The following is an 18,553-nucleotide window of genomic DNA, read 5'->3' on the forward strand; positions in this document are numbered from 1 at the left end:
CTGATCGGTTTGCTGGAAGGCAAAGCGATCAGATGATGTGTCAGGTTCAAGGCCTGAATCACATGACACAGCAGCTGATTGTATAAACGGCTTTTATACAATCAGCTGATGCATCAGTGCAAAAAAAAACAACAAAAAACAAAACTACACTCTTCAGTGCAACGTTGGACTGGCTACTGGAGGAATCTCCAGTAATGCCAGGCCTGGATTCAGATACCTACACTGCACTCCAGAGCTCTCCCCTGAGTTCCAGCATGCAGCCTGGACTGCACAGCGAGCGCTGAGTGATTGATTCTCCGGCACTTGCGGTTCAGTTCATGACAGCTGCAGACATCCCGGGCTAATCTCCGATGCTCTCACCTGAACTCCGGAGATCACCCCTGCCTGTCTGCAGCTGTCATAAACTGACTGCAAGCTCCGGGGAATCTGTAACTCGGCGTTCGCTGTACAGTCTAGGCTGATCAGTGCAAAAAAAAAACAACTACACACGTCCGTCCTGAATCCCGGGTGACCGCTGCAGGAGCTGCCGGTAATCAGTGATGAAGCCTCCTGACGGCATCAGCTGATAGCTGGCAGGGCGGTAAAATCCGGCGTCACCGCGAGACTTCCGATCAGCTGATGCGTCAGGTGACCGCGTCAGGTGATCACCGCCAGGTCCTGCAGGTATCGTACGTGCCTGGGAGCCGGCACACAGCCGGAGTGGGGGTGGCGGTACCAGGAAGAGGAGCTGGGAGCGGACATGGCACCGGGAGTCTGCAGACAGGTGGGTATGACATTTTCCTACTGTTCACTTTTGATTTAGCAGCCGCTTCCACGTCCCGCACAGGGAGCGGACATGGCACCGGGCGGGAAATGGAAACAGCGGTGGCGGTACCGGGAGAATTTACGCTTCTGTGTTTACTGACAGAAGGAATCCTCTTCCTGTACATGTCACTTTACTACCCACCCCTTGCGTTTATAGCTGCGTTTTTAGTCATAAAAACGCACTAAAACGCAGCTATATTTGCAATTTGCGATTTTCATTGCGTTTTTGAACATCTCATTGAACTCAATGGGTGGAAAACGCAGTGAAAAATGCAAAAATAATTGACATGCTGTGTTTTTGTGGGCACCACAAAAACGCAGCTAAAAAAAACGCTGTGTGCAGACAGCAAAAATGAAAACTCATAGACTTTGCTGGGGAAGCAAAGTCATGCAGTTTTCTGAGCAAAAACGCACCCGAAAAATGCGTAAAAACGCAGCAAAAACCACACTGTGTGAACTTACCCTTAAGGCTACTTTACACACTGCGATATCGGTCCCGATATCGCTAGTGTGGGTACCCGCCCCCATCTGTTGCGCGACACGGGCATATCGCTGCCCGTGCCGCACAACATCGCCCACAGCCGTCACACATACTTACCTGTCCGGCGACGTCGCTGTGACCGGCGAACCGCCTCCTTTCTAAGGGGGCGGTCCGTGCGGCGTCACAGCGACGTCACTGAAACGTCACTGAACCGCCGCCCAATAGCAGCGGAGGGGCGGAGATGAGCACGCAGCGATGTGTGCTGCCGCAGGAACGAGGAACAACCTCGTTACTGCTGTAGTAACGAGATTTGAGAATGGACCCCCGTGTCGCCGATTAGCGATTTTGCACGTTTTTGCAACGATGCAAAATCGCTTATCGATGTCACACGCAACGGCATCGCTAATGCGGCCGGATGTGCGTCACGAATTCCGTGACCCCAACGACTCCGCATTAGCGATGTCGTAGCGTGTAAAGCCCGCTTTACACTATGCCGTTTCCTTATCTTACACAGATTTGCATAGAAATACTTGCCAAGGCTTTGTGCCCACAGGGCTTTTATCCTTGCTTCTTTTAATTAATCAAATCAAGGAAAAATCATCCCAGCAAAGTCTGAGAATCCTGTCTTTCTGTGCCCATGCTGCTTCTTTTTTCTTTGCAGTTATTGTTGCTGAAGAAAAGAAGAAAGAAGTAGCATTGCAATTGTTTCTGCTTTTTTTCCTCCGGTTTCCCTATCTCAATAAATAAGCATGAAAAGAAGAATAAAAACACACTTTTTTCAGCAGCTTTTTTCCAGCCAAAACATGCTTTTTTTGTGCAGAAAAAAACAGCTACATGGGCACATAGCCCAAAAGTCTTGATTTTGCTGTGACAGACCCATGAAGTGGTATAGAACCAGGCACTCCAATGAATGAAAGATTAATTAATTTTATTTACAGCCTACAGTTCATATAGATGTTTCGGTCACTACCTTGACCTTCTTCAGGAGCCAGCTGTATTAGAGTCCTGACCGGGGAGGCCGCGCGTCTCCCCTGCAGGAGCTGTCAGTACTCATGATCAGGGTTCTGTGCGCTGCGGTCTCCTGCTTGGGTTCTCCCTATGGAGGACGCAGGCAATTCCGCAGCAAACAATTGATAAGCTGCAGTCTGGAAAGACGCTCCGCAGGTCAGTGTTTGCTGCGGAAAAAAAGAAGCACAGTGGGCACGAGATTTCTAGAAATCTCATCCACTGTGCTTGTACTGTACAACGCAGCGGTTTGGACTTAGCTGACGTATGCTGCGGCCAAACCGCTGCAAATACTGATCGTGGCACGCACCCTTAGTGTAGCAAAGGAATAAACCAATGGATGCAAAATGTGAAAAGCTAAGTAATACCGTCTGTATATGAGATATGATTAGACTCAAAATGGGTGTGCAGTTTCAGACACATGCGAAATCCTTCTTTTTGCTAGGCTTACAGGACATGGAATACCGATGTAAGAAGTGTGTTGAAATCAGTGGAGAGTATGTGGAATAAAGTGGAGAGTATGTGGAATAATTGTAAAGTTTCATCATCCTATCTCGTTTTTTTCTGGGTAAAGCCAAAGACTTACCAGCAGCCCCTCGTATATGCACTAATATGACAAATAATTTAATTAGGCAAAGGCAGGGTCCTATAGAAAAACAGATAGTCATCTATACAGTTTACAGGGAGAGACATTACTGACTGACAAAATTCATGCATTAACTACTGCTAAACCGGTTTCTTTCATTTTTAAAGGGTGGAATCATTGGTGTGATCATTAACTGGAACTGCAACTTGGATTTAAATCCCTCAAAGTGTCGTCCACAGTATTCATTCCGACGGCTTGATCTGCAGAATGATATATCCACTGGCTATAACTACAGGTTAGTGTTACTCAGAGGCATAGCTCGGGGTTCAGGTCGCGGGGGTGGGGTGGGGTATCTCTCATCAGATACTTGGATTGTTTACATCGGCATTAAAATCCTCATTTTGGGTTGATCATGCAGTGTTAAATGAAGATGTGCTGCTGATAAGATAATATTCTATGCACACAAGTGGCGTAACTACAGTCTGATGGGCCCCGATGCAAAGTTTGAGCCTGGGCCCCCTATCCTGGGCCACTTACTGGTAAATATGTCCCCCATCCTGGTAAATATGTCCACATCATGGTCACTTCACTGTGCAGGTATTTGTCAGGTAGCCTGAAGCGTTCACCTGACCTAGGGTCCTGTGCCCCGTCGGTGCTCTGGTTCCAGGGGTAACTAACTGGCTGTACCCTCTGTGGCAACCACTCTCCTACGCCACATAGGTCACTGCTACACGACCCCATCTGGAGACACGTCCTTCAACTTCAACCGTCACTACCGGACTCTCTGTCCTTCTGTCTGTCCCCTCCCACCTGGTTGTTGTCTAGTGGACTGGACTGGCTCCACCCCTGGGTGACCATCCATTGGGTCCAGGACTAGTCAGTCACCCATGATTGGGAGAGGGAAACTGGGGAAGTTTGCCGCCCCTGTGCCAGCAGCCGGGCTGCTGCCGCTGCTCGGATCGGGATCCGTGGTGGCTCGAGGGGTCTCCGGACTCGGGGATCGCACGGCCACTGGATTAAAAGAAGGGGGGGAGATATGTACAGGGGGATTTTGGAAAGTTCGTGACGCCACCCACGTTGCGTGGTAATGTGAGGGACCACCGCTGCCGTTGGGGAGCCCGGTGACGATGGTGTGGCAGCCTGATATTTTAGCCCCCTCAGTGGGTAGGGGGTTTGTGTCCCGGGGCCTGTTGGTGATGGATGGTGTTTGGGTGCCATTGGGGGATAGGTGCAGGGGGTTTCCAATGTACTCACTCAGTCCCAAAATAACCACACCGACAACTTGTAAACAAAAGTTCTGAGCACCACCGTAGTCTGCGAGGAGCACGCCTGGATCCATGCCCTTGGTGTTGTTGTTGGTCTGTGGCCCTATCCCTGGCACCTTAGTCTCGATTAGACCCGTTGATATGAAACTTTCTGGGTCCCGCTCAACCGTATGGCTAATGGAGTGAGCTTGCTCTCAGGGTTCACTCATAGGATTTCTTTGGACTGTAGTGGGAAAGTCCTATCCCATCGGTGCGCTAGTACCCTGATTTTGGAGCAGGTTGGGGATGACTCTTGAAGTCTTCACCCCCATTGATATGAAACTTTCTGGGTCCCGCTCAACCGTATGGCTAATGGAGTGAGCTTGCTCTCAGGGTTCACGCATAGGATTTCTTTGGACTGTAGTGGGAAAGTCCTATCCCATCGGTGCGCTAGTACCCTGATTTTGGAGCAGGTTGGGGATGACTTTTGAAGTCTTCACCCCCGTCGGGTAAATTACCGGAAAGCGTGAAGCTATTTTCCGGCCTGGGGTCCACGTAATCCGTCATGCACTGGCCTCTGCCCAGTGATAGCTCAAGGCCGCTGGCTGCCCTCCTCGGCAGTCCGTGCCCCTTGACACTGTCCCCTGCGACCGGGTTCCAGCTCCTACCGGGTCCAGACCAACGTCTGCCACCTACCGTGTTTTTCCAAAAATAAGACACTGTCTTATATTTTTTTTGCCCCCCAAAAAAGCACTAGGGCTTATTTTTGGAGGAGGTCTTATTCTTGGAGAAACACGGTTGAGGGTAAGTTTACCCCCCAAAAAAGCAGACCCCCCCACTTCCCAGGAGACTCATACTCACCAGACCAGGACGTCTGCGTGATTCCAAGGTCCTCCTGTGATCTACGGTCGGTGCTGCACGCCGTCCTACCCTGCTGCTAGCTGACACGCTGATACACACAGCAGATCACAGACACACACAGCAGATCACACACAGCAGATCACACACAGCAGATCTCTCTCACACACACACACACACACACAGCAGATCACACACACACACACACACAGCAGATCGCAGATATACACAGCAGATCACACACAGCAGATCGCAGGCACTCACAGCCGATCACAGGCACACACAGCCGATCATAGATACACACAGCCGATCGCAGAAAAACACACACAGCAGATCACATAAACACAGCAGATCGCAGATATACACAGCAGATCACACACATCCGATCGCAGGCACACACAGCCGATCACAGATACACACATCCGATCGCAGGCATACACAGCCGATCACAGATACACATCCGATCACAGACACACACAGCCGATCGCAGAAAAACACAGCCGTTCGCAGACACACACACACACATCACATCACATCACATCCAACACTTACGGCCGCAGGGAATGAGTCACGTGTCCGGCCGCAGGTCCTGTTCCTTGCGCTCCACTGCACTGCCTCTCAGGAGAAGAGATCGGTGTCTCTGGATGAGGTGAGTATGTATGCGATCTGATGTGTGTGCGATCCGATGTTTGTGTGTGTGATTTGATGTTTGTGTGTGTGATTTGATGTTTGTGTGTGCGATCCGATGTTTGTGTGTGAGATCTGGTGTGTGTGTGTGAGATCTGGTGTGAGTGTGAGATCTGGTGTGTGAGTGAGATCTGGTGTGTGTGTGTGTGTGTGTGAGAGAGCTGATGTGTGCGGGTGTGTGATCACTGCAGGTCCTGCCGCTCAGTGTTGGATGAGTGTAATTGCCGGGTGCCGCTGTGTATAATGAAGTGTCCTGCAGTATCTGTATCTTTTTTAGCTGCACGGACACTTCATTATTGATCCGGGAATAGGGCTTATTTTCGGGGGAGGGCTTATATTTAAGCCTTTCTCCGAAAATGCTGAAAATCCCTGCTAGGGCTTATTTTTGGGGGAGGTCTTATTTTTGGAAAAACACGGTAGTATACAGAAGCTCTCCTCCGTGGCCTCTCCTCACAAGAGCCACTTCACCTCCTCTCTCCTTCACTCTCAACTCTCCACTGTCAACTCTCAACTGACACTGTCCTCACTTTCTCCTCACCAACCCCCCATGTGGGCAGCCCTATTCCCTTCAGGCCCCCCAATGGTGTGTCTGGTAGGTTCAAGTGGGAAGTGTTCCTAGGATTTTGATTGGACTAGCTGTTAACAACACCAGAGGACTGGAATCCATTAACCAAGGAGGCACAATACTGTGCGAAACGGCAGGTTGCACAATACCCTGTGACGACCTGATAGGCCAGGGCGTCACATTCTCCCTTGGTTAAACGTAGCTCATCCGCGAGCTACAGGATGACAGAGGTTTATTTTGTTTTGCTGGTACTGGAAAGAAAATAAGTTAACATGCTTTTATTTTAAGGGGTCCATCCCTCACAGGGGAGGTAATACATTTAACGTTACTAAAATACCACTTTAGAGTTCGTCGCCCAACAGTGGGACGCTACCGGTTTTACTGGTAATGGAGGCTCGGCCTACTCCGTTGCAGCCCCTTCCTGTGACAGTCCAGTCCCAAAGTCCCTGATCCCAATAACCCGCCACCCAAACAACCTGTTCCCCCTGGAAACCTAAAGTGTCCGTTACCGGGTTAAGGTCCAGGGTGTTGTGATTTTGATGACTCTGGCTGGCACAGGAGGTGCAACTATTATACAAGACACAAGGTTGTGTTGGTCACGCCAGTCCTGTGACCGTGGTCCATTTTTACTTAAAATATATAAAACTGAATGGAGTCCATGTACCGATGTACACACTTTGGCAATTTTTTTTAGAAAATCAGGTAACTTTCACTCTTTTCATTAAAAACTGGTTGATTCACTAACATTTTCTATATGAAAAATAACAAGCTGTGGAAAATAACAAAAGAAACACTGATACCTAACATTCTATGGCATCGCAACTGTTAGTACTGTAGAATTTAACATTCTAATAATAGATTGTCGGGTCCCGCAGCCATGCTTCTTTGCTGCTACGCGCTACTGACGCCAACACATACCCTTCCTCGAACATCACATGCTTGGTTACCTCCAGGGCATACCAGCCCCACTTTCCGCAATGCCGGGCATAGGTAACCATCTCCTCAGGCTGAAGGTTACGCTCCGGGTGGCCTCACGGGAGATGCTGCGCCACATCCCGTCGAGACACATGCACCCCCGCTGCGAGGCCTGCTTCGCAGATGAACCCCCATCCTTGCTCGGGGTCAAATCGCTCCACAAGGCCACGGCACCGCGGCCCTTTTACTCAAGAAGCAGCGCTCCTTATCTGCTCCTTCTTTTCTCTATCATGGGCGGCAAGCTCCCGTCGTCACGCTGGTCTCGGTTTGCGATTTTGGATTATAATTGGTGCTGCTGTCGTTCCCAGTAGGGGGCATCAGCGTCCGGCCTCAGCTCCCTATCTGGCTCTGGCTTGATTTGAACTCTGGTGGCCCCAACAGTTGTCAGGATGCCGCGCGGTAGCGGAACGGATAGACATCTTGGTTCCGCTCCCGCTGGTGTAGACAGATTAACCGACTGTTCCGCAGTCGGGGTTACAGGGTCCGGGTGCTCCGCCTCAGAGGACGGGCCCGGTGATGTGGCCGGGTCTGGTCTGGCTAGTGTCTGGGGGACTGCTGCCGTGGCTGGAATGAGGGCCTTGCTCTGGATCTCTGCAGCTGGAGACTCTGGTAAAGATACTGAAGGCTCCGCTGCCGGGGTTGGTGGGGGCAGCTCGGCGTCCGCCGAGGACGGGGTAGTCAGCGCTCACCGCGAGCGGGGACGGTCCGGATCTCTCAACCACTTTGCAATCAGCAGGGACTGGGTAACCACTTACCCTCTCTTCACGTGGGATTTCCATTCTCACGGGCTCGCACCGCCACCGCCAGGCTCCTCATCTCTTCCCTCCAGTTGTTCAGAATGAAGAGATATTGCGTCCGCATCCTCTGGCACAGCTGCTCTGTTTCCTCCTCTATCCATGCCGCGGTCCCGGGAACAGCACGATCTGGGGACCAGTCTCGCTCCGCCATCTTTCCACTGCGTCTTCCAGGAACGTTGTGACAGAGTCCTGGCGTCCCTGATCCACTACCGCTAGTAACACATTCTGGCCTGCCCCATCGGTCTTTTTGCAGCACTCTCTCGCTGACCGTGGCCCTCTGTGAACTTCCGGTTCCGGTCTCTTCAGGAAGACGAGGGGCGGGGCTTACTCTTTGCGCGCTTTATCGAAGAAGATGGGGCTTTGGCGCGAAAAAATGGCGGAAAATTGCGGAATTGGCGGAAAAAAGAATTTTGACTCGCGGTCTTCGGTTTTCAAGGCGCACGTCACCCAGGTAAGTGGGTCCTGCTCGTATCCTGTTAGTGATGCCAGGTTTTTCAAGGTGTGCCGCCCTCGTGCCAGCAGCCGGGCTGCTGCCGCCGCTCGTATCCAGATCCGCGGCGGTTCAAGGGGTCTCCGGACTCGGGGGTCATGCGGCCACTTGATTAAAAGAAGGTGGGGAGATATGTACAGGAGGATTTTGGAAAGTTTGTGACGCCACCCACGGTGCATGGTAATGTGAAGGACCACCGCTGCCGTTGATGTTTTAACCCCTCCGTGGGTAGGGGGTTTGTGTCCCGGGCCCGTTGGTCATGGATGGTGTTCGGGTTCCATTGGGGGATAGGTGCAGGGGGTTTCCAATGTACTCACTCAGTCCCAGAATAACCTCACCGACAGCTTGTAAACCAAAGTTCTGAGCACCACCGTAGTCTGCGGGAAGCATGCCTGGATCCGTGCCCTTGGTGTTGTTGTTGGTCTATGGCCCTGTCCCTGGCACCTTAATCTCGATTTAACCCGTTGGTATGAAACTCTCTGGGTCCCACTCACCAGTATGGTTAACAGTGTGAGCTGTTTTTGGACTGTAGTGGGAAAGTCCCATCGGTGCGCTAGTACCCCGATTTTGGAGCAGGTTGGGGATGACACTTGAAGTCTTCACCCCCGTCGGGTAAATTACCGGAACGCGTGAAGCTACTTTCCGGCCTGGGGTCCACGTACCCAGACCAACGTCTGCCACCTAGTATACAGGAGCTCTCCTCCGTGGCCTCTCCTCACAAGAGCCACCTCACCTCCTCTCTCCTTCACTCTTGACTCTCCACTGTCAACTCTCAACTGACACTGTCCTCACTTTCTCCTCACCAACCCCCCATGTGGGTGGCCCTATTCCCTTCAGGCCCTCCAATGCTGTGTCTGGTAGGTTCAAGTGGGAAGTGTTCCTAGGATTTTGATTGGACTAGCTGTTAACAACACCAGAGGACTGGGATCCATTAACCAAGGAGGGTGGATACTGTGCGAAAGGACAGATTGCACAATACCCTGTGACGACCTGATAGGCCAGGGCGTCACAGATGTTTGTGTTTTGATGTTACCGGCACTGGTCTTCTAGGTCCCTGGTTGTAGGCCCTGCATCTTTGATGCAGGGCCTACCCCCGGATGCAGTACCTAGTAGTGCCCTGGTGGGTTGAGTGGCGCAACATGTGTGCATAGAATTCTGGTTTACCTGTCTAAACATGTTATTAAAGGGATTTTCCCATGAACAAAGTTTATTATAATGAATAGGTTTTGGAATTTTAAGAAGTTCCACAATTGGATGTGTTTTAAAAAAATGTTCCTGTGCTCAGATAATCTTATATACAGTATGTGCCCCTGCTATGTACTGTGTAATGGCTGTGTCTGACCATACAGGGACATGGTCTGATCATACCATATCTCCTGGGCAGGGGAGGATGCAAAAAAGTATAAAGACATTACAGCATGGGATTACAATTAATTCTTTCTTTCAGGAAAAACATTTTTTAAAAACAGGCAGAAAAATGTTTAACCTCACAAAACGAATCAGCTGTAATCCCGTGCTGTAATGTCTATATAATCTCTTGTTTCTTCTCTTGCCCAGGAGATGTGGTATGATTAGACCATGTGCCTGTATGGTCAGACACGGCCATTATACAGTACATAACAGGGACACATATATAAAATTTTGTTTTTTATTAACACATCCAATTGTGGAACTTATTATTATTCCAAGATCTATTGAATAAAATTAACTTTATTCTTGGGAGAACCCCCTTAAACAAATGCAGACAGGTGTAAATGTACCATAACTTTAGTGTTAGGAACTTGTCTGATTCTGTATCCTTATTGATGCTTTATCATGTGGAAGTATAGCTGTACAAGTGCATATCAATAAATTAGAATATCATCAAAAAGTTAATTTATTTCAGTAATTCAATATAAAAAGAGAAATTTATATATTATATAGAGTCATTACACACAGAGTGATCTCTTTCAGCTGTTTATTTCTGATTATTTTGATAATTATGGCTTACAGCCAATGAAAACCCAAAATTCATCTCAGAAAATGAGAATATTATATAAGACTAACTGAAAAAATGATTTTAAACTCAGAAATGTTGGCGCCTGCTGAAAAGTATGTACAGTAAATGCACTCAATACTTGGTTGGGGCTCCTTTTGCATGAATTACTGCATCAATGCGGCGTCGCATGGAGACGATCAGCCTGTGGCACTGTTGAGGTTATGTAAGCCCAGGTTGCTTCGATAGCAGCCTTCAGCTTAAACCCGGTATTGGTACTTTTGGCAGTGTGGACAGGAGCCACGTCTTGCTGTAAAATGAAATTTCCATCTCCAAAAAGCTTGTTGGCAGAGGGAAACATGAAGTGCTCTAAAATTTCCTGGTAGATGGCTCCGCTGACTTTGGTCTTGATAAAACCCAGTGGACCTACACCAGCAGATGACATGGCTCCCCAAACCATCACTGACTGTGGAAACTTCACACTAGACCTCTAGCAGCTTGGATTGTGGCCTCTCCACTCTTCCTCCAGACCTTGATTTCCAAATGAAATGCAAAATTTACTTTCATCTGAAAACAACAACTTGGACCACTGAGCAACAGTGGATATCTGTCAAGTCAGCAGTCTTCCCCATGATTGTGTAGCCTACTGAACCAGACTAAAGGACCATTTTACATACTTGGGAAGCCTTTGCAGGTGTTTTATGGTAATTATTCTAATTTTCATTGGCTGTAAGCCATAATCATCAATATTAACAGAAATAAACACGTGAACTAGATCACTCTGTTTGTAATGACTATATAATATGTGTTTCCCTTTTTGTATTGAATTATTAAAATAAATAAACATTTTGATGATATTCTAATTTATTGAAATGCACTTGTAGCAAAGGTTATCATGACTCACAATGTACCATCTTGATAATTTGTTACAGAAGGTTATGTCTCTTAAGAGAAATAAGATAACTTAAGGGGAACTTGTTACGTCAGACAACGCTATTAACCTTTAGACATGGTGTAAATCTGCAGGTTGAAAGCATTAGAAGGTGCCCATCAGCTGTAATGCCAGTGAGAAATTTAACTTTATTCCTCCTAAGTGCCACCGCCTTCCAGTAATACAGGCGTGCTGGCACTGCTACAGTCACCACTCAGTATACTGTGAGCAGTGGTTGTGAGCATTGCCCGGCACTAATGTACTGCAGAGTTGGCTGTCGATGCGAGTGATGGGGCAATCCTCATAGCTGCTGCTCACAGTATACTGAGCGGTGACTGTAGCAGCACCAGCACGCCTGTATTACTGACAGTCGGTGGCTGTCAGGAACAATACCGTTAATTTTCTCCTTGGAGTCAAGCATCTCTCTAATGGTTCACTCACACTGGTGTATAACTCGGACGAGTGAAATGCGAGAAATAATTGTATTGTACTTAGACCAGTGTTGTTCAATGAGGCAGTGGTGATATGCAATTTTTTTCTCAGCTGTGTTTGGCTTGAGAAAAGGATCACAACATGCTGCGTATTTCCGCGTAAGGCCTGGGTCACTACTGCGATCCTCGCATGACACTCGGCTCACGCTGGCAGGGTTAAGGATAAGATTATGAACTATTAGGAGTATATATAAGAGTTATATGAAAATATCCAAAAAGCAGGATTTAAGATGGTGTTTGAGACTCAACCACACCTAGTTCTGCATTTTCGACATAAGACTCAGACAGTCTCTACTTTCATGTGATAAGTGAATCATGCTGACATTGCTTAATATAAATGAGGAAGCAAGCACATTACAGTATATTGTATATCACAGAATAAAGCTGTTCTACTTTATCCAATAGGAGACATGTTACGTATTATTGGCTCCTAGCCAATAACTCCGTTTAAATGTTTGTCCAACTTCCGTATTAAACTAGTCTTACTTTCTATTCATATCTGAGTACGTCTCTGGTGTGTATGAAAGAGAGTGGTATGATGCATGCTACCACAATTGACTCATAATTTGGATGCAGACAGGTTTTAAGGGGGATGCACAATTAGATTGCATCACAGTAAATTTATGGACCGCCTTGACAGTTGGCGCCCAACGAACCTTAAGACGGAGAGTCTAGATGAAGGACTGCCTTGCTGACACCTTGATTCAAAAGGCAACTGCACGAGAGGGGAGATGCGCACTCCACATGCAGGTGAGAACATTTGTCTAATCTCACCTAGCTCTCATAGCAGGAGCCGAATGTCATGCGAGTGTCACTGCGACTGAGGTCCGATCATGCAATCGGACCTCAGCTGCGGGGGGCGGGCTGGCACTGAGGAGGGGCGGGCCAGTGCTGAGGAGGGGAGGGCTGGCGCTGCGGAGGGGAGGGATTTATCTCCCTCTCTCCTCCGTAGCCGGCTATTGCCATTCTCGCACTGCACTGGCGGTACACCATTTTTCTCTCGCCCCATAGACTTGAATGGGTGCGAGAGAAAAAAGGATCAAATTACAGTCGCAGTATGCTGCGATTGTTTTCTCGGTCCGATTAGGGTTGAGAAAATAATCGCTCATGGGTGCTGACACACAGGCTAATATTGGTCCGAGTGGAATGCGATGTTTTATTGCATTCCACTCGCACTGATTTTCATTCCGTGTGTTTTAGGCCTAACACTGCAAACAGTCCTGTAAATAACTGTTGAATAATAGCTGCTGGGAAAAATACACAGTGTATATGAATGCTAGGCGAGAAAATGATCGCACACCATATACAGGAGACCAAACAGATTTTACTCATCCAACGTTTTTGGATGAGGATTTGAACCATGTTTTATATGTCAGTGTGAGCGTACCCTAAAGGGCACTTTACAAACAGCGACATCGCTAGCGTTGTCGCTGGTGAAAGCACCCGCCCCTGTCGGTTGTGCGTCATGGGCAAATCGCTGCCCGTGGCGCACAACATCGCTAAAAACGGTCACATGTACTTAACTGCTTAGCGACGTCGCTGTGGCCGGCGAACCGCCTCCTTTCTATGGGGGCGGTTCGTGCGACGTCACAGCGACGTCACTAAGCGGCCGCCCAATAGAAGCGGAGGGGCGGAGATGAGCGGGCGGAACATCCCACCCACCTCCTTCATTCGTCATTGCTGGCGGCCGCAGGTACGGTGATGTTCCTCATTCCTGCGGTGTCACACATAGCGATGTGTGCTGCCGCAGGAACGGCGAACAACCTGCGTCCTGCAACAGCAACGATAATTAGGAATAGAACGACGCGTCAACAATCAACGATAAGGTAAGTAATTTTGATCGTTAACGGTCGTTTGTGCGTTTCACACGCAACAACGTCACTAACGAAGCCGGATGTGCGTCACGAATTCTGTGACCCCCAACGACATCTTGTTAGCGATGACGTTGCGTGTAAAGTGGCCTTAACACTAGAAGTCCCAGAGAGGGGTCATTTAACATTTCTACCTTTGGAACCCAGAGACGGGTCGAATGAACTGAAGGATTTTAGCTTAACTTCCCATAATCACCGTCTTTTGTTCTGTAATTAAGGCCATTACTGTCGCACCACAGGAGGTTGTTATTTTCCATTGAGTTTAGCCATTTAGTTTCTAGTTAGTTCTATTCAGTTTATTGTATTTCATTTGACCCTCTTTCAGGACTTCAGGGGGAGCTCAAAATTTCTGGGACTTCTAGTGTTAAGGGTGTGTGCCCACAATCAGTAATAGCAGCACCTTGGACACAGTGTTTTTCCTCTGCGTCCAAAACGCTGTGTTTTACAGTACAAGCACAGTGGGTGGGATTTATTAAAATCTCCTGTCCATTGCGCTTCTTTTCTCTGCAGCAAAAATGACCATGCTGTTTGACTTTCTGAGCCACAGAATATCAATTTATGCTGCAGAGATGCGAGTGTTGTCTGCAGGGAGAACACAGACAAAGTTCACTGTGAACCCTATTCGTGGGCACAGTCCACTGCGGTCTTCTGCGCAGAACACTTATGGCACCGCAGGAGAGGACATGCTGCATCCAGGACACAGCATGTCCTGATTGTGTGCACCCACCCATACTCTGTTACCTGCAGATTAACCCCACATCTGTAGGTATATAGTGTTGTACGACATAACAGTTTCCCTTTAACATTACACAAGCCATTTACACATCTCAATATTGAGTACAGAAACTTACAGCAGGTTCAAACGTATTGGTGATACCTACTATTGGGTGCTATGGGGTAAGAGAAGAATGAGAATGTATCACTAGTTGCTTTCAAAAGATGGCATCCTATAAAAATCAAGGTCACCCATTTTTATCACAAAATCTTGTTTCCAATTTATGCATTTGTATTATATAAAAATATATCCTATACTATTGAATGTGATGTTTCTGCATGTTGTTTTATAACAAATATAATTATCGTAAATAAGAATAAGTAAATGAGTGAATTGACTGCCTAAAATCAGTTTTCATTTATCAATACTTTATGACTTTTCTGATATTTCATCACTCAGGTTTGCCAAATATTACAATATGAATGGTACAGAAACCCGTACGCTAATAAAAGTTTATGGGATCCGCATTGATGTGATTGTTCATGGACAGGTAACTTTACTTATATTTAGGATGTCAGTCAATAAAGATGTTTATGATGCAATTTATGTACTTAATTTTACAGAATACAGATCTGTCCTGTTATTTTATATTAAAATAAGTTATTTAATATGGAGTGATGTCCATTTGACTGGCTGTGCACCCCAACCGCCCCTTCCCATTAGCAACAGCTGATTTTATCTTTTAACCCCTTCACCCCTGGGCGATTTTCCGTTTTCTAGTTTTGTTTTTTGCTCTCCTTCTTCTGAGAGCCATAGCTTTTTTATTTTTCTGTCAATCTTGTCATATAAAGGCTTGTTTTTTGTGGGACGAGTTGTATGTTTAAATGAAACCATAAGTTTTACCATATAGTGTAATGAAAAATGGCAAAAAAATATTCCAAGTGCGGAAAAATTGCAAAAAAGTGCGATTGCATGATTATTTGGTGGGATTTTATTCATTGTGTTCACTATATGATAAAACTGATGTGTCGGTGTGATGTTTCAGGTTAGCACGAGTTTGTCGACACCAAACATGTATAAGTTTACTTTTATCTAAGGGGTTAAAAAAAATTCAGAAGTTTGTCCAGAAGAAGTAGCGCACTTTTTGCGCTATTTTCCGCGTCCCATAGCGTTCTAATTTTTTGGGATCTGGGGCTCAGTGATGGCTTACTTTTTGCTCTTTGAGCTGACATTTTTAACGTTATCATTTTTGCGCAGATGATACGTTTTGATCGCCTGTTATTGCATTTTACGCAAAATTTGTGGTGACCAAAAAATGTAATTTTCGCTTTTGGAATTTTTTTGCTGCTACCCATTTACCAATTAATGGAAACAAGAGAAAACGAGTAATATGCTTCAGTGAAAAAAATATTTTTTATTTTTTTTTAAATATTTGCATAAGTGCTTTATGTATTAGAAAAAGTAATAAATACATCAGATACAAGGATATTACACGGACCAAGAGAGAGATGTTAAAAAGGCACTTGCATGACCTGTCTTATAAATAATCAATATATGTGACAAAAAAGATATAAGTGTGGATCCGAAAGCAAAGTTCCATCAAGAAATCTTGCATTGGGGACTTCAAAACATTGTTACACAAGGATAGAAAAACACTATTATAAACCGTCAGAGGGAAATCCCTTCTTGTATTGTTAGATAGACAAACAAGTCATGTATAGTAAAGAGGGGGTTAATCCCTTAAAGGGCCTCCTGCATGACTTGTCATACAAGTGATCAATGTGCGTAACAAGGAATACAGATGTAGATCTGGAAGCACAGTTCCAACAAGTGATCTTACATTTAAAGTTCATAACATTGTTACACAAGGACAGAAAAAATCACTGTTGTAAGCTTTCAGAGGGAAATCCCTTCATATATTGTTACACGGGAGCGATTTAAGCAAAGATCCCCGCAGCAAAATGCCAGAACACCGCTGAGTCTAACCCAATGGGGTATACAGGCATGGTCCCAGGTATAATAATAATTCCTTACAAGCCGAGTATTCAAACCCTGGGATCAATGAGCCATAGAATGACAGTTAAAAACATCAGTGTAAGGCATATGCAGAGAGGGTCCCACCTACCGCAAGCACAGTGCATAAAGCTCCAAAGGTTGTGGACAGACAGGTCAAAATAAGGTGAAGAGGGGTTAATCCCTTAAAAACCTCCAACGTACGTTTCACAAGATATGTGTTGTTGCTTCGTCAGGGAGTCCCGTCACCTTATTTTGACCTGTCTGTCCACAACCTTTGGAGCTTTATGCACTGTGCTTGCGGTAGGTGGGACCCTCTCTGCATATGCCTTACAGTGATGTTTTTAACTGTCATTCTATGGCTCATTGATCCCAGGGTTTGAATACTCGGCTTGTATTGTAATTGAAGGAATTATTATTATACCTGAGACCATGCCTGTATACCCCATTGGGTTAGACTCAGCGGTGTTCTGGCATTTTGCTGCGGGGATCTTTGCTTAAATCGCTCCAGTGTAACAATATATGAAGGGATTTCCCTCTGAAAGCTTACAACAGTGATTTTTTCTGTCCTTGTGTAACAATGTTATGAACTTTAAATGTAAGATCACTTGTTGGAACTGTGCTTCCAGATCTACATCTGTATTCCTTGTTACGCACATTGATCACTTGTATGACAAGTCATGCAGGAGGCCCTTTAAGGGATTAACCCCCTCTTTACTATACATGACTTGTTTGCAGTGGCGTAACTAGAATTTGATGGGCCTGGTGCAAAATTTGTACCGGGGCCCCCCCTGTACGTGCACCGACACTTAGGGTACGGGATAATGACACTGACACTCGGGGTACAGGATTATGATGCTGACACTTGGCTCTTACCCTCAGCACACAGCTTTCCCATGTTCTGATATCCATCTTGTCCTCGGCACCCAGCTTTCCCATGCTCTGCTATACATCATTCCCTCAGCACCCAGCTTTCCCATATCAGAGCATGGGAAATCTGGGTGCTGAGGGAAAGAGCCTTTTTTCCTCAGCATAAAACGTTCCCATCCCATGTTTGTATCTTTGTCCCCCCTCGTATATAGTTCTTCAAAAACTATAATGGCCCCCACATAGCCTTCCATATAGTATAAAGGGTCCCACATAACCCTTCATATATTAGAATACCCTTCCATAGTCCTCCATGTATTATAATGCATTTCCCATAGTCCTCCATGTATTATAATTCACCCCATAGTTCTCCATGTATTATACTGCACCACAGTCCTCCATGTTTTATAATGCACCCCCATAGTCCTCCATATATAAAGTAGCCTCCATATATTATAATGTAGCCCCCATAGTTCTATATGTATTACAATGCAGCCCCATAAACCTTCATATTGTATCATGCAGCCCCAGAGACCTGCATGTGTCATGCAGCCAGCCCCCCCAGGGTCTCCATGTGTCATGCAGCAAGCCCCTTACCAGGCCTCCATGAGTCATGCAGCCAGCCTCACGCCCCCCCCCCAGGACTCCATGTGTCCTGCAACCAATTTCCCCCGCAAGGACTCCATGTGTCCTGCAACCAGCACCTCCCAGGGCCTCCATGTGTCCTGCAGCCAGGGCCCCCCCAAGGACTCCATGTGTCCTGCAGCCAGTGCCTCCCCAAGGACTCCATGTGTCCTGCAGCCAGCCTCCCCGTGTACTCACTGATTTATAAAAAAAAAAATTAAAAAAACAAGTACTCACCTCTCCTCCTTCCACTGCAGTTCTGTCCTCACCTCTACTTGTTTCACCGCTGTCCGTCCTCACTTCTGTCATCGTTCCCCCGTGGCTCCGGTCGGCGTCCTCCTGTGCTCTGTGCTCTCACCACACACAGCAGTCGCACAGGAGGGATGTCACCGCGCAGACACAGGGGAAGACTGATGATGCATAGAGCGGCGCCGGCCACTCTATGCAATATCAAAGCAGAGCGCGGTGAGAGACGGGAGCGCGGTGAGAGACGGGAGCGCGGTGACGCCACTGCTGACACCAGACAGGGGGTGCCCGGTGTCAGCAGCGGCGACTGGGTCATATAGCAGCCGCC

The 18,553-nt window shown here is 47.1% G+C and overlaps 1 protein-coding gene across 1 annotated transcript in view; it reads left to right on the top strand.

The window, feature by feature from the left end:
• The window catches only part of P2RX2 (purinergic receptor P2X 2), a 122,011-nt gene that overhangs the window by 83,863 nt on the left and 19,595 nt on the right, over positions 1–18,553 (top strand). The window contains exons 8-9 of the mRNA XM_075341490.1: positions 3,044–3,171; positions 14,935–15,025. Coding sequence (XP_075197605.1) covers positions 3,044–3,171; positions 14,935–15,025 — 219 coding nt within the window. The remainder of the gene's footprint in view (positions 1–3,043; positions 3,172–14,934; positions 15,026–18,553) is intronic.

The sequence above is a fragment of the Anomaloglossus baeobatrachus genome, chromosome 1, assembly GCF_048569485.1.
Source record: "Anomaloglossus baeobatrachus isolate aAnoBae1 chromosome 1, aAnoBae1.hap1, whole genome shotgun sequence".
Classification (NCBI taxonomy): domain Eukaryota; kingdom Metazoa; phylum Chordata; class Amphibia; order Anura; family Aromobatidae; genus Anomaloglossus; species Anomaloglossus baeobatrachus.